General features: G+C 38.8%; 1 protein-coding gene across 1 annotated transcript in view; it reads right to left on the bottom strand.

Annotated features, from left to right (window-relative positions):
- DNAH7 (dynein axonemal heavy chain 7) overlaps positions 1–23,460 on the bottom strand; it is a 264,651-nt gene that overhangs the window by 25,898 nt on the left and 215,293 nt on the right. The window contains exons 46-51 of the mRNA XM_032803624.2: positions 22,237–22,391; positions 20,988–21,178; positions 16,593–16,726; positions 15,813–16,148; positions 9,403–9,529; positions 7,847–8,041 (exon numbers count right to left, since the gene is read on the bottom strand). Of these exons, the coding sequence (XP_032659515.1) occupies positions 7,847–8,041; positions 9,403–9,529; positions 15,813–16,148; positions 16,593–16,726; positions 20,988–21,178; positions 22,237–22,391 (1,138 nt within the window). The remainder of the gene's footprint in view (positions 1–7,846; positions 8,042–9,402; positions 9,530–15,812; positions 16,149–16,592; positions 16,727–20,987; positions 21,179–22,236; positions 22,392–23,460) is intronic.

Genomic DNA, 23,460 nt, shown 5'->3' with positions numbered 1-23,460 from the left:
CTTAAACCCACAGTGTCTGAAGTGGTGTGATCACACACAAATGCCAGCTTCAGCATTTTAAAAAAGTTTTGTGCCCTCATAGCTGAACAGAAAATACAAACCCTAAAAGCTCAAAGATCTGAAGGTGAATCAGAACAACCCAACATTTTCCAAAAGTCTTATGATATGATCTAATGACTACTTAAAGTGTCCATACTGTTGTTGCCAAAAATACCAGCCTATCTGGGTGTGGGGATGGTTTGTCAAGGGATAATATGTGAGCTACTAAAAGCAATACCAAATTAGTGCTGCAGCTGAAAGAAACCATCCTTGTAAGGCTAGGAGGGGGGGGGGGGGCTTAATTATAATGACTTCCTGGTAGCCTCTTCACAGCTATTAACCCCACCAACATAAAAAGAAAAACATCCTGCTTTCACAGTTGTCTCTTTAGGTTCCTGAGATGATGTTTTTTGGTCAATGTTTGGAGCTCTTGATTTTATTACTTCGGTCTTTAGTGTATTCCAAAGCCAATAGTAAGTGTTCAGGCCCTCCTTAAATGTTGGTTTGGTTTTATAACGATTGTTTTAACTAACCAAGAGCTGGTTATCTACCTTCCGCTAATTTTCAAAGCAGTGCTTAAGAACATAGCTGTGCAACTATACTGCATTCCACTATGTCAGAGGGAGTTGGGCAGTTAGTTTCTCCATACCCATTTGAAAATGTACCCTTTAGAATACTCTAAATATCCATAGCTTTTCCTTTTAGTTTTCACATCAGTCTTTTCTATCTGGCTGGTATAGCATTCTACATTGCAATACTAGAAACAGTTGCAAATGGACACCAGCAATGAAGTTTCAAATAGTAATAGGAAATGCTCCTTTTGGATCATTTAAGGCACATGCTGCTTTACCTCTAATGAAGATTTACAAAGCAAATTTACTTTTAAACTGTAGGGAAACAAAGGGCTAGATTCAGAAGGACTTAGGTGTTGCAATGCTAAGGGTCCAGTGCCTAACTTTTAAGGACCCTGTTGATTAGTGGAATACATAACCATGAGTTAGGTGCCCATGCTCCCTACATAGTAAAGGGTGAGAGAGAGGTGATTAAATAAGGGAGTCACAGAAGCCAGCACACTGAGTGGGGATTTGAGATGTTGAAGTTAGCTAGGAGGAAATGCTGAGGAGGGTGCATAGCCTCATCCTTGCCCCTTAAAGGGAGTTAGGAACCTATCTCAGCTTGGGATTCACAGACATGAAACCTTTCCTGGAGTCAGGGACCTAAGCTAGGTCAGCCCTTTCTCAAAAAAAAATAGAAGCAGCAGAGGTGGTGCCCTTCTTCTACCCTGTGGCCTAGGGATTGGAGCACTCCCTGTGACACAAGAATCTCTTAATGCCAACCGGCAAAGGGATTACAGGACAGTCCTAAATCTGGTATGTATATTCTTGTTCACCAAAGTGTGTCATGTGAGGATTTAAATGAAAACTGAGATCACGCTGGTCATTACTATCAGTATGAAATATATGCACAGATAGTACATAAGGAGTTACATACATATATTGAAAATATGCTCTTAGAGTCTGTATCAAGGTATGAGTCACCAACAGAGGTGAAAAAAACAGCTTTTTTTTGGTCAGACAATAGATGTTTATTCACCAATCTCTCGGTTGAGATGTAAATCAAGCATAATAAGCTAATGCAATGGATGCCTATTTACATACAAAGTCAACAAAAAGATGTAAAGTCAACAGGGAAGCAGCACATAGAAAAAATAAGCCATGAGTAATTATCCTGTCTATGAGTACAGACAACAAACTTTGGGACTATAAGTAGAAGGCAAAGAAGTTAATGGGTAATGCCTTTACATTCATCTTTGCCAGCCTTGGTTGAAAAGGTGCAAAAGATGCTGGGTGAGAAACTTTTTTAGACAGGAGATTAACCTATTAGTTAAGTGCAGTCTCTAGAAAGTGTGTTCTGGTTTTGTTTTACATGTAACCTTTTGTTTCCAATATCCTAACTCGCTTTCACTTGAATCTTGAATATCTGATAAATTTATTATTGTTTTCACTATAAATATATCTAAGTGCTGTGATGTTAAACAAAGTGCAGAACCATAAATGACTCTTACAAATTGGTATGTGTAAAATTTGTTTGAGGCCAGCAGACCTGGTATTTCTGTGAGTAGCTAGTGACAGAGTGTGATGGGGTGTTTTGGGCCCTTTAAGACCCCAGAAAAGAAGCAATAAAGCTGGGTCCTCCAGGCCTGCCTAGCAAGGCTGTAGGGAAGCAGCAAATCAGAGCACAGCAGGCTCAGTTAAAAGGCACTGTTGGACCTGAGTAGATCAGTTCCTGCCTGGGACCAGAAGGGATAAGGCAAAGGAACTCTTCAGATAAGGAAGCCTGGGAAAGACCCTACTCTAGCAGGGAACAGACAAAGAACCCAAGGACTGTAGCCTTAAGGTAATGGGACAGAGTGGGAGGTAGCCTAGGGAATGCAGCAAGAGTAGCTATTAAAAAAAGCAGCAATGTAGCTGCTATTTGTAGGATCCCTGGGTGAGGAAATGGAGTAGTAGGCAGGCCCAGGTTCCCCTGATGAGCTAGTGGGGAAGTAGCCTAAAGCCCCAGGAAGGGGACAAGTTTAGTTTGGAAGCCCATAAAAAGGGCTGGATGTTTAAACAGGAAGAGGGCTGAAAAGAGTCAACCATTTGTTGAACTTTTGACTTTGTGATTTCCCAACTCTCTAGCTAGGTCACTTCTTAACTTCACTCCCCTTCTGGGTGGTAACAAAGGGTCTCCAGGAAAAGATCCCCAGAGGCACCATTTTATAACAGGGCAGGGACAGATTTAAAGCTAGCCCAGAAGGGGCTGAGAACTGAGCACAGAGGTAGGGCTATGGTTGGACCTTTGTTAGCCTGGAAGGGTTTAATTTGTTTAGACTATGTGTGAGTTGGATGGAGGGCTGAGCCACTGAAGACCCCACCTGATGAGGGCAACAGCCAACAAGGGGCACCATGAGTATAGAGAGTGTGCAGGTTTGCACCCAACCAACAGGAGCTGCTCATGAGTGGCCCCCATCACATAGGGGCTGGCTATCACAGAGGAACACTTCAAAGTAACTTGGAGACTAGGGCATAACTCTTGTTAATCTGCAAGACAAAGTAAGGGCAAGCATAGCTCAGAGGAAGGTGCTTGATTGGCTAGGAGGTTGCCAGTGTGAGGAAGCTAACACCAGCTAAGCACAGGTAAGATTACTGCACATTGGTAGTGGAGGGTAACAAGGTGAATCTCAGTCTTGGGTACCCTGAGAACCATCACTCCCCCTTACATTCAAATCCTCCCCCCTGGCCTGATATGGAGCAGAGACTTGAATTCAGGTCTCCCACCTCCCAGGTAAAGGCTCTAGCCAGGAGGCTATGAGGTATTCTGAGTGGGTCTCTTTCAATCTCTCTTGTTAAAGCTGCTCCACATCCTATGAAATTTTTGAATGTTCACTGGGCAAGAGGAAAAGCAACTGCCTCTATAGCCTAGCTCACAGGTCCCAGTGGCTTTCCATGGGATTTGTGCTCCTGGGGCACCCAAGGTGGGATTTTCAAATCATCATAAGTATTTTACTCAATTGGAGCCTTAATCTCTTCCGGATAAACCCTAACAACAATGTTAAAACATCCCTTGATACATACAATTCACTTTTAAATACACTTTGGTTCTAGTAAACAGTTACAAAGTGGATTTTATGGAGAAAACAGGAAACAGTTTAATACACTGAATGGCCTAGCACTCTCACTGTGTACTAACAAATACCAAATATGTCAAACCTGGGTCCAAATTCTCTGCTGATGTAAACTGGTACAGCTCCATTGAGCTCCATCTCAACAATGCTTCACCAATTTGCAACAGTAGAGAAATGGTCCCTGATTTATAATAAAATATTGCAGCCTAAGGCTCACTGTTGCAAAAGATTACATACAAGTATACATGTGACTTCAGTGAGACTATTAACATATGTGCTTAAGTCTGTGCTGGATTGGAGCTAAAACAGTCACTATCTCCTATCCCTGCTATCAGTTAAGGTGTGGTTGTTTTTTTTTTTTGTTTTTTAAAACTCCATATTAACCTCCAATGTTAATAGACTTATGGTTACTTGGGGTTCAATCATCTTTCCTCATCTCTCCCTCAACCCAGTTGCCACACATTTTTGTAATTGTGTCCTAAAATCTGATGACTTCTTTTCCTTCTCCTATATTTGGCTTGCTCGTTTTACAGTAGATCAGTCTTTTCCAATATACAACTAAGGCAAAAACTCTGATTTTTTTTTTTAAACTGTTACAGATTTTGCAATGGATTCTGATTAATTTTTGCAAACACTTGTTCTTCATTTTAAAATTATCAGCATTGATAGTGTGGCTGTTTACAAGAAAACATGCAAATACACTAGAAAGACTGCAAATACAAGAGAACTTTGGAAGGAAAAGTATGAAATATCAGTTTGCATAAACACTTTGAACTTTATTCAGCACAAATATACTCCTAACTTTAGTCACTACAAACAGTATGATTTTGCTGAGAACCACGGTTGCCAGGTGTCCAGTTTTCAACCAGAACGCGTGGTTGAAAAGGGATCCTGGTGGCTATGGTCAGCCATTAAAAGTTCAGTTGAGGGCTGAGGTAGGCTCCCTATGGGCTCTTCACAACTCCTGAGAAGCTGCCAGCATCTCCCTGCTCCTAGGCAGAGGGATGGCTATGGGGATTTGGTGTGCTGTTCCTGCCCCCAGCAGCAGCTCCCATTGGCCAGGAACTGCAGCCAACGGGAGCTGAGGGGGCGGCGCCTGCAGGTGCGGGCAACGCACAGAGCCACGTGATTGCACCTCTGCCTAGGAGCGGGAAGGAGACGTTGCTGTTTCCCAGGAGCCACCTGAGGTAAGTGTTGTCTGGAGCCCTCACTCCCTCCAGCACCTCAACCCCTTCCCCTAGCCTGGTGGAAATGAGAGAGGGAGGGGAAAATGGAGTGAATGGAGGGGTGGCCTCAGGGAAGGGGAGGGACAGGACAAAGCAGGGTAAGTGTGTTTGGTTTTCTGCAAATAGAAAGTTGGCAACCCTACCAAGAACACGTGAACTACACAACAAACCAACTAATCATCTTGCTATAAATTTGTCACTCATTTAAAAAATAGGCTCTGAACCCAACTTTTTACCATTCTTTTCATCAGCATTATTTCATCATCTCTCAAACTCCCTAATTTTGTTATAGATGGACTATCTCAGCTGGCAAGTATTATGCAAACTGAAACATGACAAATGTATGTCTAGCTTCATTAAGAATATTCTATCACATTAAATGGATTTCTTTGTGTGTTTGTTTGAATCTTATTAACAGCTGTTACATTTGTCATAGCAAAAGGTATACAGAAACAGCCCAATATATTTGAATATCTACGCAGAACATTTCCTTCAGAGAAAGTTGGTAGTTCTGTAATGTGTATATTAAATTGAGTAGTTTTTAATTATTTTTGCGGAATGGGATTTTAAAAAACAATCTCACTCTAAACACAATGCATATTACAATGGAACATGAGGTTTCTCCCATGGTCATATAGGGAACCTGTTAGGAAAACAACCATTCACACCAATTAGTTTATATCTAGATCTCCAGGCATCAGTGGGAGACTAAACAGAAGTTGCCCTCCCATTTCAGTACTGAAGAAAGTTATATTACCTCGTCTATCTCTTCCTGGACCAACTTCTCTTGGTGAGAGAGACAAGCTTTTGCGCTTACACAGAGCTTTTCTTCAGGCCTATGTAAGCTCAAAAGCTTGTCTCTCTCACCAACAGAAGTTGGTCCAATAAAAGATTTTTACCTCACCCAGTTTGTCTCTAACATGCAGGGATCAACACGCCTACAACAACACTGCACATAGTTATAGAATTCTAACGAATTTGGCTATATCTAGTCACAATATATAGAGAATCAATTAAAGATACATTCTATAATTTGAGCATGGATGTCAATTAAATAGATAAATGGAGATGACTAATCAATAGGCCAAATGATGGCTATGTAGATTTTTACTGTGGGGAAAAAATATATTCTTGCATCAAAGCATAAGCAATTTTGGTAAATCCCATTTAAAAACCAATCACTATTGTGTGAGCATAGCACTCAGATGTCGAGGGTAAAATAGACCCCAAATATGTGCCAAAATCATTACCAAAAAACACTTTCACTTAATGGCTGTTCATGGCAGAGTAGCTCTCAGAATGCTTAATGACAATACAGCAACTGTTATGCTCTCAAAGAAAACCACTTGCACTCGGATTAAAGTAATTTTATATTATAATGTGACATTTTAACACAACAATGTTATTGTGTTATAAACTACTTAAGTAAGGAACAGGATACAGCAATCCTGCTAAAAAAAAAATCTTATCTCTCATGGGTACTCTTACCCAATTTCCCTAAGATTCAATTACTAGAACATCTGAAAAATCCACCCTATGGTGATAAATATAACATTACTAAAGCAAGATATGTGAAGGATAAATTTTTGTCATGACCTCACTGAATGGCAGAACAACTTTCCCATTTTAGTGAGGGGGAAAAAATATTAACTGTGTGCCTCATCCTGCCCTCACTGAAGTCAATAAAAGTTCTGCTCTTGATTTAAATGCTACCATTTATCAGGCCCTGTATCAGCAAACTGATATCCTGATTCTGCAATCATTAATAACTAGCATTTTATTCACAGAAGTCCTTATTTACTTCAAGTAGCTGGTATTGAGTACATAAGTAACATTTGATAAACTAGATTTTGGCTTTTAAGCCACAGCTCTGCATGGCCAGAGCCTCACAGTCTCATGTAGCGCTGCTGCTTGTTATTGGGGGTAGCCTCTTAATCACCCTCTTTTCTGAACCCCTTCCCCCCCTTTTCCAGGTGGCTTCTTCCCAGGTAAGAAAAAGGAACCAGAAATTCCTGTGCTTGGGGAGTGCCATTCTGAACTACCCTTTGAATGAAGGGTGAACTTTTTTGTCTACCTTCCATTGCTGTGTGCAGCATAGGGGCTGCTCACAGTCTGCCCCAATGAAAGGGGTTCAGAACTGGGCCATGGATTATTTTCTGTAATTTTTCTCATTGTGCATAGCTGACCAGATTAATCCAAGGTTTACAAATTAAAAATCCATTCAGGTTTTTCTTAACTCTGTTCATAATTTCCTACCTATTGGTGAATCAGGCAGTTAATCCTTAATTTCCTAAATGATGGAAATTACCAATGTCTAAAACACATAGTCATCCCTTTCTAAATGGGTTTCCCAAAGTTCCTGTGCCATCTTTTTGATGACTGAATGTTGGTGATATATTCCACCATTAGAGTGGTAGCATAAAATAAAAATGGGGACAATTTAGCCTAGTATAAACAGGTGGAACTTTGCTGGAAGTCTCTTAGCCAAATTCAGCACTGATGCTAGTGGTTGCATAAACTACAAGTTAGGTGTAACATGGTCAGATTTGTGTAAATGGCAAAGCAGTATATTTTTGCACCAACAACTAAACATGGTGAACAAACAGATTCAATCTACATTTAGGATTTCTTAAGATTAGCAGATTTTCCCCACATCCCTACTCATTTAAATAATTTTTATTTGTATTTGTTTAAAAATTCAATCCAAACTGTGACTCACTACACAAGTTAGCTGACAAACTGGAGTACTGTACCCCTTCATAGCATTTGCCTTAATATTTACTACAAGAATGCAGCAGTGCAAAATTATATAATTTTCTTTGTTTTTCTGAATTAATATTTTAATGTGATCAGTTAAGCTAGAGAGACAGAAAATCAGTAATGAAACAGACTTCAGTCGTTTTTGTTAACATACCAAACTATCATACACTGATTTCCATCCATCCTTCAGTCGCATAAAATCCTTACGAATCTTTCTGAAGCCTGGCAAATCATCTAGTCGACAAATTTCATCCCAGGCCTTCTGAGGAAGCCAGGTGCAGGGATTAGAGAAGGGATTGTCCAGGCCTATGCCACCAGTTAGTAAAAATTTCCACTCATTCTCATTAATCTGCAGTAAAAGAGAGCACCATGGGACAGTTTAACAATGAAACCTAATGAGCGGACAAATACCATATCAGCATATGAAGTATATAATTGATATACTTCTCTGAATTTCTCCCGTAAAAGTGGGTAAAGCATTCATAGCAGTAATATTGGAGGTATACCTCCAAAAGATTAACTATTTGACTTCAATTGAATTAAAAATCTCAGAGTCTGGAGCTGAATACTGTATAATTGAAATTTTTAACTGAACCTGGTTTACAGCAAATGTGAACCAACCCTGAACCTTATTTTGACTAGTTCTTTCTTGAGCTGACAAATGGATAACTGTAGCTGGATTTTTTGACAAACCACCTTTGTTAGACACACGTTTGTGATAACTTTGATACTTTCTGGGAATCAAAACATAACAAGAGCTATGTATGGAAGCTAATGTATTTCAGACTCTTTGGACTAAATTTCAGTCTCCAACAAGCCCTATCCCCATGCCAACATTCTACCCAGTTCCAAATTCATTTGAGGGCTAGAACTCGTAAGCCAAGGTCCCTGAAAGGAATTTTAAAAGACTGTCAGATTTAGTAGCTTTTCAGCTTTCTGCTCAACAAAAATTGCCCTGCTTCTCCTAGTTCTAAAATCAAATATATTTCACTTCACTGTATTCATTATTTTAAACATAGATTGCAGTACTATTCAAAATGTGCTAGGTGCTTTCTGAACAAAGTGACCAAGGCCCTCTCCCAAAGAATTTACATTCTAATATATTTTACTAATGATAAACTAATACCATTCCGCAGGGGATATAAATTAAAAGGGCTGCATTTCCCTATCAGTTTAAAACATTCTGCAAAATGACCAGGTACAATTTATTAGCCTTAAAAGACACAATTGTGTCAAAAGGGTTTGATTCTGAGAAATATATGTGTAATCTATATTAAAGTAAACATATTTGGCATCATAAATGAATACGATAGGCACTTTTTCCTCCTCCATCATAGCAATTAATGAAGTGAAATGCTCCTAAAATTCATATTGTAAACTAGTCAATTTCATCTATTCTAAATGGATAAAAGCTTTACAACTATCTAAAAAAAGTCAGTAGATAAATAACATTGCAAAATATTTGCAATACTATAGGCTGGGTTTTATTTTGAATGAGATTTGAAAAATGGCTATCATTTAAATTTGCTAGATCACTTTATATTTTATTCTATAGCTCTCTAATTGCTCACTAAAACATATAAAACCAAAACACACCCAATCATGGCTTTTTAAGTTGCATGTTATATGTTCCTTTTTCAGGACATTGGTATGTCATTTAATAGCTAGCTAGCTATAGTACAAAATAGCAAATAACTTTAAAGTACTGACCAATTTTTCGTGCTGCAGGAGATTTACATTTAGACAAAAAGAGAAGAGCAGCTTGTCCTTTTCAAAGAGTGAGCGACAGATATTAACATAGAGTGAATAAGTAAAATGATCCTTGAGAATCTTCAGCCTGCAAGTTTCAGAGAAAGAGAGAACTTAAATTCATATCACTTTAAAGCCCATACACTTAAACAACCCTATTGCAGCTCACTTAGACCTCTGTTATTCTAATAAACTTTCTGGTCAATTACCCCAAAACAATCAACGATCCTCATTAAACATGAACACCAATTTGTGAAGAAAACAATACAAAAACATTTCAACAGAATTACATTTTACTACTGACAGTTTTTTTTTTTTGGAGGCTGCAGGGAAGAGGGGAGAGCTGAAACTTCCTGTTGAAAAAAGCAGAAATAATCTTTTATTTATATTAATGAATTTTATAAGGCACAAACAAAATAGACTATCTTCAGTGGTTGCGTGAAAGAATTTTCCAGTGTTACAGTGTATTCCTTCTAGTACAGGGGTAGGCAACCTATGGCATGCCTGCCGAAGGTGGCACACGAGCTGATTTTCGGTGGCACTCACACTGCCTGGGTCCTGGTCACTGGTCAAAGGCTCTGCATTTTAATTTAATTTTAAATGAAGTTTCTTAAACAATTTAAAAACCTTATTTACTTTACATACAACAGTAGTTTGTTATATATTATAGACTTATAGAAAGAGACCTTTTAAAAACATTAAAATGTATTACTGGTACACGAAACCTTAAATTAGAGTGAATAAATGAATACTCGGCACACCACTTCTGAAAGGTTGCCAACCTCTGTCCTAGTACGATGTCATAAGAAAACTGTGCTGTATCATCAAGTACTTCCTTTAAAAAAAAAATCTAATTCAGAGAGCCATCTATTATCAAAACAGTGAAGAAAAATCATGAAGGGACCAAAAATGTAGTATTTCGAGCTTCCAGAATTCTTTCACATTTTTCTATCAGGGTAGAGGTTGATGTCACATCCTGCTCGTTCCACCTAGTATGATCCTCCTACCCTCTAGATACCAGTGGAGGTCAGAGGTATTTCTACAGAGGCCCAATGACTTGCATTTGTATCTAAGACCACTTTCCCTTGTCAGGAGAGCATCTTCTGGAGATGTGCCACTATGATCTCTGCCTGCTGACCAGGAAGAAATGTCAAACTCTATCTGCGTAATGTAGACTGGGCAATGGAGGGACACTGGATCGGATCAGGATTAGAGACAACACATGCTGGAGAGCTGCTGCTCTTTCTGCATCCTTGGTTTCATCTGTTTTTGCTCTCCTCCACTCACATAGCAAAGAAATGTCCATATCAAACACTAAATGTACCTATAAATCCTGACTTGTTTAAGTATCAGATATTAATTTCCTGGCAGTAAATAATACAGCAGCAGTTCAACTCAAATTGATTCTATGCGTGAAGCTTTGAAGTAAAGACAGTGCCAAAGGGCAAAATGTGATATTTTAATAAAAAGTTATCTTGTTTACATTAGAAAAGGATTATAACAATAATAATCTTATCACAGAGCAGCAGCACAAGAGTCAGCAAAGTTCCAGAATTGAAAATGGGGATTTGAATGAAGATCTGTTAGAGGAGAAGGAAGACAAGCCCCTGTTCTTTAGAGGTGATGAGTAAGTTCTTGAGTGTGTATTTGTTTGCTGGTTTGTTTTCAGTTTGCAAAATCTGGGATGGGTCAGTGTATGACAGAAGCAGACTGATTACAACTGAACCTTGATTAGAGGGCGGGTTTCCCTAATCAGCAGGCCTATAGGGCAGTGAAACAGCAGCCAGTGGCACAGGAGCAAGCAAACAGAGAAGTTTGGGGAAGGATATGCACACACACATGCTTTCAGGGGGGAGGTGGGGTGTCTTTTTCTTTCCTTCTTGACAGGAGCTTAGGAAGAAAGGCTATGACAGCTACAGATGCAGCAATGGTAGTGACCAGAAGAATGGCAGAGACAGTGAAGATAACTGGATGTGGAAGCTGCAGGATGTACAATGCTCTGGAGAGGGTACCTGAAAGGTGCTTCTTTTGTATGAACTGCTGCCTGATAGACCTGATGGAAAAGAAGACTCCAGGTTTGGAGGTGCAGATAGAAACTATGGCTGTGTTTCAAAAAGGGATTTGAGTAGATGATGGAGGAAAGGCAAGAGGAAGCTGAAGACATGCAGATGCATGCTGGCCCAGAGAACTGTGAGGGGAGACTGCTAGACGAAGAAAACAGGATCTGATTTGGATATAGATAGACCTCTTTAATATTTTTAACAAAATAAATATTAATGGAAATTTGTGTCATTATGAAGGATTTTCCCAGATATTTATTGGACAACAAGTGCTACTAACAATGGTAAGGCCCAGATAGCCTAGTGTGATAGCTTACAGATTTCTTCACCAAATCGTCACTAAACCTACAAGAGGTGACGCCATTTTAGATTCACTACTGGTAAGTAGTGAGGACCTCCTAGAAGAACTGATTAAAAAGGACAGCCACCTTTCCCCTTGGCTCCTGACTGGAACTGGGTGGCACAATGACAAAGCTCCTTCCCTGCTGGCATGATAGAGGGGCAGCTGGGCCAAATATAAGTGAGTGGTTTCATCACCTGGTACACAGGATCACAATGCTACTCAAATTTGGCCCATTTTGCCCACTCCCCCCCCTTCTGCTATATTCCCCATGGCTATACTCACCAGACCTATCAGGAAGTGTAGTCTCTAGTGAGTGGCTATAAAGGCATGGCTACTGGATGGAATCAACTGTGACTGCATATTGAAGAGAAGAGAGTAGATAAAGCTCTCCCAACTGTTCATAACTCTATTTAATGAATTTTTAGATTCTAGCAAAGGTAGAAAGGGTATCTGCTAATTGGTTTCTATAGAAAGCTGTCTAGTTCATTTAGCTGATATGGGACTTGGTGAATAAAAGAAGGCAATATAATTGATGCCAATCAACATGGGTTTAAGGAAAATAGATCCTGTCAAACTGTTCTTTTTGGGCGGGGGGGGATGTTTAGTTGATAAAGCTAATAGTATTGATGTAGTTGTTTTACACTTCTGTAAGGGGTTTAAGTTAGTACTGCATGACATTTTCATTAAAAAAAACTAGTACAGTATAAAATTAATGACACATTAAGTTGATTAAAATCTGGTTTATCTCAACGGTCTCAAAATGTAATTATAAATGGGGAATCATCTAGTGTGCAGTTTTCTAATGGGGCCCTTGTATTTTACACTTTTTTTTTTTTAATCAATGCCCTGGGAGAACCCATAGAATCATCACTTATAAAGTTTGCAGATGGCCCAAAGTTTGGGGGAGTGATAAATAATGAAGAGGACAGGTTATTGATATAGAGCAATCTGGACCGCTTAGAAAGAAGGCACATGCAAACAATACACATTTCAAGATGGCTAAAATGTAAAAGTACACACTAGGATCAAAGAATGTAGGTCAGACCTACAAGATGGGAGGGGGGGGGCGACTCTATCCTGGGAAGCAGTGACAAAGATTTGGAGGTCATGTTGGATAATCCGCTGAACATAAGCTGCTCATGTGACACTGTAGCCAAAATGGCTAATGCAATCTTTGGATGCATAAACAGGGAATCTCAAGTATAATATAACCTCTTTACTCATGTCTGTATTTGGCACTGGCATGACGGCTGTTTGAATACTGTGTCCACAATTACAGAAAGTTGTTGATAAATTGGAGCTTGTTCAGAGAGAGCCACAAGAATGATTAGAGGATTAGAAAACATGCCCCCTACTGATAGAATCAAGTAGCTCAATCTATTTTAGTTTAACAAAGAGAAGATTAATAGGTGTGTTGATGACAATCTGTACATATCAAATATTTATTCTCCATGTAGGTAATAGGCTCTTCAATTTAGCAGACCAAGGTATAGCAGGATGCAATGTCTGGAATCTGATGTTAGACAAAATCAGACCGGAAATAGGCATAAATTATTAACAGGGAGGGTAATTAAGGATTGGAACGATTTACTAAGTCATGACAGATTCTCCATCATTTGCAACTTTTAAATCAAGATTGGATTTTTTTCTTTAAAATATCTGACAGATTGCAACTGCATGCAATATCTTTGACAATATTGTAATACGCTTATGGACAGTTTATATCTGATTGTACTGTATTTCATGGAGAAGGGTTACCGCAGTTCCCACAGGAACAGTATGCAGTGGGTGATTAATGCAAGTTACTAAGACTAAACAACTCCAGAGACATTCCATCCCTGGGGCTGGTTTGCATGTATTTGTTTTGGTATAAAAGGATGAGTTTGAACTGAGTCATGGCTTTCTTTCTGAGCCAGCAAACAATCAGGACCTTCTGTCCAAAGAAGGCCACAACCCCTGAAGGTTTTGAAAGACTTTGGCCCGCTAGAGCCACATAAGAGAGATGAACAACTCCTAGTATGTTTGTGTGTGTTTAAATCTGTTTTTTATATGTTTTGTCTATAATGTTTTTACTTTTAGAATAAATGTGCTTGGTTAGAAAGAGCTGTATGGTACCTTTTTAATGGCAATATATTGTTCATAGCTCTTGGAAAGAATGCAAAGCACAGATGCTGGCCTTCTTGCAGACTGGCTTGTTGGGGCAATGACAGTGTAAAGCAAAGAGTTATGCAACCTTAAATGAAGGGAGTGGGAGAAAGGTTATGGCTAGAGACAAGAGACTTGGTGGGAACTCCTGGAGTGGATTATGGAGAGAGGAATAGAGTTGCAGTTATTCTAAAACTGTGACATCCTGTTATACAAAGGGAACTATTTTGGAGGAGTCTATAGCCTGGGAGAACAGATGCTCACAGTGGTCCCTTCAGGCCTTGGAATTTATTCATCTTATTTTTCAGTCTTCACAGTGTTGAATTAGGGTTTACTAAACAACTGATTTTCATTCTAATTGTCGTAAATGAGAAAACTACTGATCCACACTACAATGATTACCAAACATAAATGTATAGTCCCTTCTTTTGACACCAGTGTCTTGCAGTAGTTGATCTGTGGAGTATTGCAGGTTGGCTCTCAAGTTGATAACACGGAGGGTGACCAGATGTCCTGATTTGATAGAGAGAGTCTCGATTTTGGGGTTTTTTTTTCTTATATAGGCTCCTATTACCCCCACACACATACACACACCCTGTCCTGATTTTTCACCTTTGCTGTCTGGTCACCCTGATGACATGAAAGCTGGGTATACTCTGTCACTTGCTTTATTTACACATATGAAGATCTCATTAAATGAGATCAAATAGCATTCAGGGCAATCTGTCTTTCCAGGAATCTCAGCTCAACACCAAGGGCCAGTTCCTAGGGAGCAATTTTGCCCAGGAATGGACTCTAATCATAGCCTAAGTTAGACAAAAAACTTTCCTGAAGCTCTCACAGGTCCCTTTCTCCTGAAGTTGCCTCTACATCAAACTTTGCATATCCCCCAAACTAACTATTATTGCATATCTTCCCATGAATTAAAACGTGCTTGCACAATACACTGTGTTCCAAGTTCTTTTTTCTTTTTTTTTGTAACACACCCCGCCCCCCATGGTAACCCTTGCCACGACAGTATAAATTATCTGATGTGACTGCCTAAAGTTGAAGGAAATTATAGAAAATGAACAAGTGAATGGATTGAAATAATTAAAACTGACTTTTCCAATATAAAATAAAGCATCATCAAAAGCTATTAAGTGGCAAGATTGAAGTGACCTGTGAGCTACTCTAAGAATGCAGGAAATTGCTTTCTTCAAGATCAAATGGGCCACTGAATGAGAATCTGTCTGTTGACATGGAAGAGCAGAACACTGATGAATTACAACCTTACAAATATTCTTAACATTTTGGCCATATGCAATTTGACACATAGGTCTACAGTTTTGACTAGCCTAATAAGAACATAGGCTTGCACATGGCTTAGGACCCCCTGCAAGTGTGCCAGGCACAAGTGGGAGAGCAAGCTGCATCCTAGTAAGTGATGAAGTAAATTATTGTCTGTTCAATTGCTATCTGCAAGCACAACTGAGTCACCATCCCTCTCTAGAGCTACTTGTGAGGCAGCTGCAACTCCATCATCTGTGAGGAACACATCTTGGCTGTAGCAGAGGGACTAGCCCAATGTTTGGATTTCATTGGTGTGATGCACTGGAAGCATGTGTGCAACTCACGACTGGTGACTGCAGGTGTGTAACTGAGAGTAGTAAACCTATTATTATTAGTTACATATTGCCAAAAATTTGCAGGGCATTTTACAGACATCTACCGGTTCTATCCAAAACTGGGTTAAAATCTAAAAAAAAAAAAAGATAGACACAGTTGGCAAAAGGGATACAGCATGAAAGCAAAGTGTGAGAATGGAGAATTATCTTTCTTACCTTGTCTGTAACTCTTCTGATTTCTCTGAATTATCTATAGACATGACAAAAAGGTTAATAAACCACATAAGAGAATACTGGTACATTGGCTCAATGTTGGCTAGATCAGCAATTGAGAAAAACAGGATTGCTGAATGAATAGCAATAGGACGGTAACCCATCCGGGTAGTATCAATCTTCTTTTCTGTCTCTTCAGCTATAGCTTGCTTCTCAGAAATCTCATTAGCCAGAACTTTGGAAGAAGATAATATCTTAATGGCAGTTTCATCCTCTAAAATATTTCCTTCTGAAGCTGAGAGAACTTCTAAAATCTTGTCTTCTATTTCTTTTAGTTGCCTAAAATAAAATACAAAATGTTCATACAATCCATATATACATGCAATGCATATACAAGATATGTAACCTGAGAATTAAAGACTTATTTTTGTTCTTAGCTTAATTTTTAAGAAATATTATTTGTATTTTCTAAACACCTGTGGTCATACAGGGCTCATTACTTCTTCTTACAAAGCAAAATGACTCTAGCCAGTTCTCCTCCAACTTTGCAGACTTCATGCTCTGTCTTCATGTGGAAAAGGGTCCTGTGCACATACCCCCCAAGTATAATCAGACAAATATGGCCCACAGTGAAGATTCATTTCTAAAAACATCAAGTAGAAAAACAAGTAGCCCCCAGCTCCTGCTCTTCCCAAAACCTGTTAAGACTCCTCAGAAAACAAAGCCACCAAGGGGACATTCAAAAATAGCATTGAAGGAAAACCAAATAAGTTATTCTGATACCTTTTATTCTCAGCTCCTTGCAAGATTAGGGCTTGCTTTTCTTCTTCAAGATCTGGTCTCTCTCTTGCTACTACAATTCCAAGAAGCTGATCTTGCATTCCTTCTGGAGTTATCATGAAGTTCAGTAAGGTCACCTGTAAACGAAAGGTGTTACGAAGCACAACACAATTAGGGACAGACCAAACTAAAGTATTGTTCCTCTTCCATGCTCAAGAAGTCTGCAAAAGACCATGCAACAGCCTAAAACAGATGATTCTGAGGGCAGAAAAACTGAAGCTGAGGTTTCTACAGTCCTCTGGGCTATGGAGTTTTTGTCCCATAATTACAATAAGTAAGAAAGAAAAAGTCCATCTTGTCTGTGAATTTTCTTTTTCTGTCCTCCCTCCATGTAACGTAGCCTTCATGATAGGGCATTCCCCAGTTCCACAGCAAATGGAACCAGACAAAAAAACTGTGGCACTCAGTCTGGGCTGAGAATTGCCCCTCAAAAAAGAACTCTCCAGAATGATAGCTTTCAAAGTTGAAAAAAACGAATTACAAAAAAGGTTAAAGTGCTATTCAACTCAAATCATTTGCAATAAAGCCTGTACAAGAAATTTAAGGATGTCCTAGGAGAACACGCTATTCTTCCAAATTACTTAACATGCCAGTAATTGCCAGAAAAACTATGGACATAATACTCCAATAGAGTGGTCTCAAAAGAAATCACAGATAAGACAGAATTTTCCCTTCTTCATCCTCTCCCTTCTGCTTTCACAGAGGAAAGCGGAAAGCTGTAAATAAACATTAGGAAGGGAGGAGGGATTCGACTATGCACAATCTGGATAGAAATTTAAAGGTTACAACAATCTAACAAATTTTGCATCTTCAAAGGAGAGGTTGTTGACAGTCACCTTCTGAAAAAGTGTGAATAGAAGACCACATAGAGCAGATCTCATTTTAAGATGTATATGATATCTCTACCCATTAAATCACTGCTCCTTTCACAAAATGAGTGATAACGTGCTAGGGAGGAGTTATACCCAAGCTTTTGAATGCCTGTACTATACGCACCTTTATTCACTTGATGGCCCGGTTCACATCCAATTTATGCCCTTCATTAGGATGTGTGGAATTAAACAGAATGAAAATACAACCTTCTACCATATGGTTATCCTGAGAAAAAAGTCCTTGTCATTTCAAAGAACTACCATGCTTGATAGAATATGCATAACTGAGATTCCATAGAGAGCTGCCAAGCTCCAAAATTCAACTGGCCGAGCAGATGGCAAGTAGACAAGATACTGAGACACAGCAGAGGGCATACCGACTGCAGGAGGCTAGAAAGATGGTTTTTATGATTTCTTGCAGCACACAGGGCAATATCAGATAGAAATCTGCATACTCGTGGAAGACTGATGAGCGTGGTGGTCTTATGGTATCAGTTATGTAATGGGCATTAGCAATTTCCTTTGGTTTCTTACAGTGCAATACACATGCAGTCACAGACTTGTCTTTCCAAAAAGTGTTATCTTTGAGTCCAATGATCAGGACATCTTGTAGTAACTACAGAACATCTTTTACTTTAATTTACACTGCCTGATCCATTTCTCATAACAATATATGAACCCCAAAATATCTTCTGTCTGTCTGTTCCATTCTATGCATCCAAAGAAGTGAGATGTAGCCCACGAAAGCTTATGCTGAAATAAATTTGGTAGTCTCTAAGGTGTCATATGTACTCCTGTTCTTTTTGCAGATACAGACTAACACGGCTGCTACTCTGAAATCTAGTAAGATAAGATAGCCTGAAGTTTCTTTCACTGGAAGGAGGAAGAGCCTTCTCTCCTCAATGATCTCTTAGACGGCTTTGTCCCTATGCTCCCTAAAGCCCTTACCAACAGAATATTTGGAAGGATGTTGTCAGAAGCAAGTGATCTCCAGATTCTTCCATGCTGCTACATGGAGAATTGGAATGTACAAAAAATCTTCAATCAAGTGAAGCATTGATCCTGAAAGAAGCTGCTACAGAAATATAGTTTAAAATAGATTTTATGTGGGTTTTTCCACAAAATTGTTCCAGTGGCCTCCTGTTCAAGATACGTCCTACAAAATAAGAGGGTGCTCCCAATAATATGATGGCTCAGGCCACTGCATTCAAGTTTTGTTTAAGTGATGATTCCATTCCCCTGGGATATTCATTCTTCACAGTTTTACACCAAGCCCCTCCAAGCCTTCTTGCCCAGAGACTTTCCCTGCTTTGGCAGGCCACATTCTATCTAGCTAGAGTCTTTTTCTCCCTGGTATCTCAGGGTCCTCAGCAGGAACCTTCCTGCTCTCTGCAGCCTTCTCCAGGCCTTTGCTGAAACTCTGATGTCTGAGTGTCAGACCTGCCGGCCTGGAGTCTTTTAAGCCCCTTCCAGTGACATGGAACTCCAGCTAAGTTGTTTAATGAAAGTCCACCCCTTCCAATGTATACCTGTCCAAAAAGACAAACGCAATAATCCCACAGAGTCTTTGCCTCAGACCCTCCATCCTGAGGATTTAGTCCGTCTTCTACTCAGACATTAGTTTTTAGCCCTTCCTGTGTTCATTTTTCAGCCTCTCCCCATCAGCTACCTGGGTCACTGCTTGCTCTTTTCTTGAGCAACCCCTTCCAGGATTTTCATCCTGGAGTCTTCATTCTCTCCCCCACAACCGTCTTCCCCCAGAGATAGAGTATCTTTGCTTCATCCTGTTGGAAAGATAAGGGGACCTAGGAAATCTTTTTCTACTGCATTTTAAAACCACAACAGTGTCTCTTAGAGCCCGGGTCTACAGACTGGAACAGGTGTGTACACTCTAGAAATTCAAGTTTGGGCTGGAGTTCAGGCCAATCACCTTGTGGCAGGGAACCTCCATCTCTCTCCCCACTCCTTGACAATAAAAGGTCAGATATTCGGGGGGAGGGAGGTGTTCAGAGTCAATTACGCAAGGGTGGTAACTCTCTGTGTATGGAATCACTGAAGACTGGCGATGAATAGGTAAATATGATCAATTGTTGACACAAGTGATAATGTGTAAAAAATTTATATACAACCAAAGTTGTACATACAGATGAAGACCATTACTGAAGACAAGGAAGTTTGGTTTTTTTGTATTAGATATAGGACTTGAGTTTCCACTTCATTACATGAGTTTGATGCTGGTATAACTCCATTAAAATCAACGGAGTTCAATTATTATAAAACTAGTGCAACACAATGGAGATTCAGGGCCTGAAATATTATTGTCTTATTTAACTTGTTATGATACACGTATCAGATTTTTAAACTTTTTGTTGTGCAAGTCTTTTCTAAATTTATATGTAGCATAATAGTTTTTGGTTTTGGATGTTTTCTTTTTATATTTCATCTTTGCTTTTTAACTTGTACCTACATATTTTCATCTTTGATAAAAAAAAATCAATGTCTGGGTCCTTTGACATGTAATAAAGCGAAGAGATGTTCTTTATTTTCATTAATTCCTTTTTCTACCATTTCTTTCTATGTCAGTGCTCCTTGTCAGTTGGAAGTTAAGTTATTGTTCCATTCTGCTGATTTTCAAATTACTAGTAGTTTAAAGACAAATTTCAGAACTAGTTTTCAGGGCTTCGTGCTCTAATAGATGCAACATTCAGCCTAATCGTATGTCTGTGACCCAATAAGATACAAAACTCTTTAAAACTAACAGTGAATTAAAAAGTGCAATAGAGCTCTTGAGTAACTGCAAGGAGCAGGAAAACACTAACCTTATTCTGTGAAGCAGGAAATATACCTCTGCTCCCTAACTTGCAACAACCACAATAACTCATTTAGTTCCTTATAGTTTGATGATTGACAAGGGAAGTCTGATGTGAATGGTTAAAGCTACTTTTATCGTATTAGAAAAATGTGGAAAAACTATATGGTGGAAACAGGAAAAATTTTGTCTCGGTAAATTTGTATTCTTGTATATATCCAAGGAACAAAGCCTGGCACTCCTTGAAGTCCTGCCAACAGCAGTCACCATGGAACCATCTCTCTAGAAGATTTTAGAAGCCCAATTTGTAGCCTGTATATGCAAGGGGCTCCAAACTCTCAGTAGATATTTCTGTGCTGAAAAGCAAATCAGTAAAATTGGCACAGAAAGTCATGAACTGGGGAGGAAGTTAAATACCAGAAATTAATATTTAGATTACATTATTCAGAGTATGAATGACTATTTTGTGAACAGTAATGTTTTGTCAGCTCTAATATCAGCAGTTAGAGATTACTCAGAGATGATGCCAATATTGTCAAAGAAGGAGAAGGAAAAGAACCAACAACAACTTAAATACCAGGAACTCTTCTGCCTGCAGCCTACAGGAAAAATAATGTGTTTTGTTTTAATATTAACATTAATTTTCAAATCTCTCACCTTAACAGATGTTTCAGGAAGATAGTGTGGGTTTCTCAGCTTGGTTGTAATATAAAAGCGAAAGTCAGGAGCATATTCAATGGTGGAGTCACCAAGACGGATGCATATACTACCAGACTGCTTAAACGTCTGTTTCAGTAGAAGTGGTTCTAGGATAGGGTCCAGTTCTTCTCCAACATTTTCCAGCAGCACTTGAACACAACAATAACTAGGTTTTGATTCACTTTCTTGGCAAGAGATATCTCTGTTAAATGTGTACTTATGATGTGCAAACAGATACTAAATCCACAATACAAATATGGGTCTAAAAGGATGTGGTAGAAATATGGTAAAACTTTCTTAAATAAATTTTTTAAAAGTTCAAGGAAGCTTATATTTGCTTTGTGATATGTATCAAGTTTGAATAGGGCAATGAAGATTCTCTGAACTGTAGTATTGTTTGAGTATACTAGCCTTTCAAAAGATCCTAAAAGAATCAGTCACTCAAATCTTATTGAATGTCAATGGCATTGGGGCTCCTAATCCCAATTTTGAAATCTATTTTTGTTCCCCCTATAGCAGTGGTTCTCAAATTAGGTTTGACCAGGCCAGTTTCTTTTCCTGCCGCGTCCACAGGTTCGGCCAATCACAGCTCCCAGTGGCCGCGGTTCGCCGCTCCAGGCCCAGCCCACCAGGGGCTTTCCCTGAACAAGCGGCGACTCTAGTTTGAGAACCACTGCCCTATAAGGAATTTAAAGGATATATGAGTTGTTTCTTTACTTGTAGTTGAGTTATTTCCATTGTTATTTTTAATGAAAAATTTAAATAGTTAACTGTAAGTAATTATTTTCTGATTCTGTTACCTTGGATGAGATATAGTATGTAAGAATGTCAGTAAAAGCAGCACACTGAATACTATCTATTTGTAAAATAAGCAGAGCCATGCAGGAACAGACAATTTGACAGACAGTGTGTTTATACACTTTTGGAAGATAAAAGTAGAATTATTGTAACATGAAAACAAGTATATGGCAAAATCTCAAACAATTAAAGGAGCCAAATTAAAGAGAGGATTTCAAATTGATATTTGAGATGAAAAATCTCACAACCTGCTGTGACTTCAATTACTAAAAATCTAATTTGATAACAAAATCTCCCTTTTTCCATGAATCTGACAATATTTGGTACTTTTATCATCCTTATTTTTGAGTTAATTGTGCCCTCTTCAGGTTTTTTTGGAAATCTACACTTTCATTATTCAATCACTTACCAGGAGTGCCAAACTGAATGCAGTTTTCCAGTGTTCTCACAAATTCAGGGTCACTGAGTTTAATTATATGCAAACTATTGGTTTTTTCCATATTTTTTATCCATTTGTTTGCTTGGCCCTGGGGATCTATCATCAGAGGCCATCTTCTTGCATTTCTGGAGGGGAAAAAAATTGAGATAGCTAAACTTTTCAGAACTAGATTGTATACCCTTAAAATGTTTACTGTAAGCTTGATTTTAATGCGGTTTACTTTATGGTGCCATTTAAACACAACCTTCTAATCTAATTTATTAAATGCTCAGGGACAAATTCTTCCTTCAGATGCTCGTGTGAGAGTCCCACTGACTTGAACAGACCCTTTGATGTATATAAGCTTCATCTCAGCAAGATTTGCAAAACAGAGGCTTCTATTGGTAGGAAGGTGTCCAGAGTTGGCTCCCAAATAATTCTTTGAATTACAAAACTTTAGTTTTATATGGATTGGAGAGACACTTTCATTTCCACCCAATATTCTACTAAAAAACTCCTGTACTTCAACTCAGCTTCTTCTCCCCCTCCAACCTACTTTATTCACTGCTCACTACATCCCAGCAATGAAGAAGGAGGAGGGAAGCTGAGCTGCAGAATGCAGAATTTGTTGTTTGATAATTTTCCATTAGAAGCTTTTCTCCTCATTCGACCCACCACGGTAGTCTGCTAAGTGATGAGAATAAAATGTGTAACAAATTGAAATTTTTATCTAAAGGGAGAATTGAACATATATTTGCCTTAAGGTTCATTAACACATTATACGAAGTTTGTTGTTTTAATGCTAATAATTGATTGCTGGGGTATTTCTACAGCTTCAGAAGAATTCTGCTGGTGACCTGAGGCATAGTCCTGGAGCGTCCAGCAACAATGCTGGACTGCATCTGAATTCCACAAGTGCGGGGTATTAATCTATCCAAGATTTTCTTTGTTTTAATTACTGATTGGTCATTTACAAGTAAAATTACTACATGTGTTCATAAAATGTAGTTTACTGCACCCTTCTAATATCAAAAGAGTTCAATCTCTTTACAGCAACTCATGAGAATTAAGAGGGGAGTGAATTACTTTACATACTAGAAGCCTTGAAAAAAGTATATAGCAAAAAATAGAAACAGCCTTGTTTTTGTTTCATTTAATTGTTGAACTTGCCATACAGTAATATGTGTCCATAAAAATAATAACTGAAAAGTATGC

This window comes from Chelonoidis abingdonii, chromosome 10 (genome assembly GCF_003597395.2).
Source record: "Chelonoidis abingdonii isolate Lonesome George chromosome 10, CheloAbing_2.0, whole genome shotgun sequence".
NCBI lineage: Eukaryota > Metazoa > Chordata > Testudines > Testudinidae > Chelonoidis > Chelonoidis abingdonii.
Note: the sequence above shows the minus strand (reverse complement) of the source record. Positions and strands in the feature narration are given on the sequence as shown.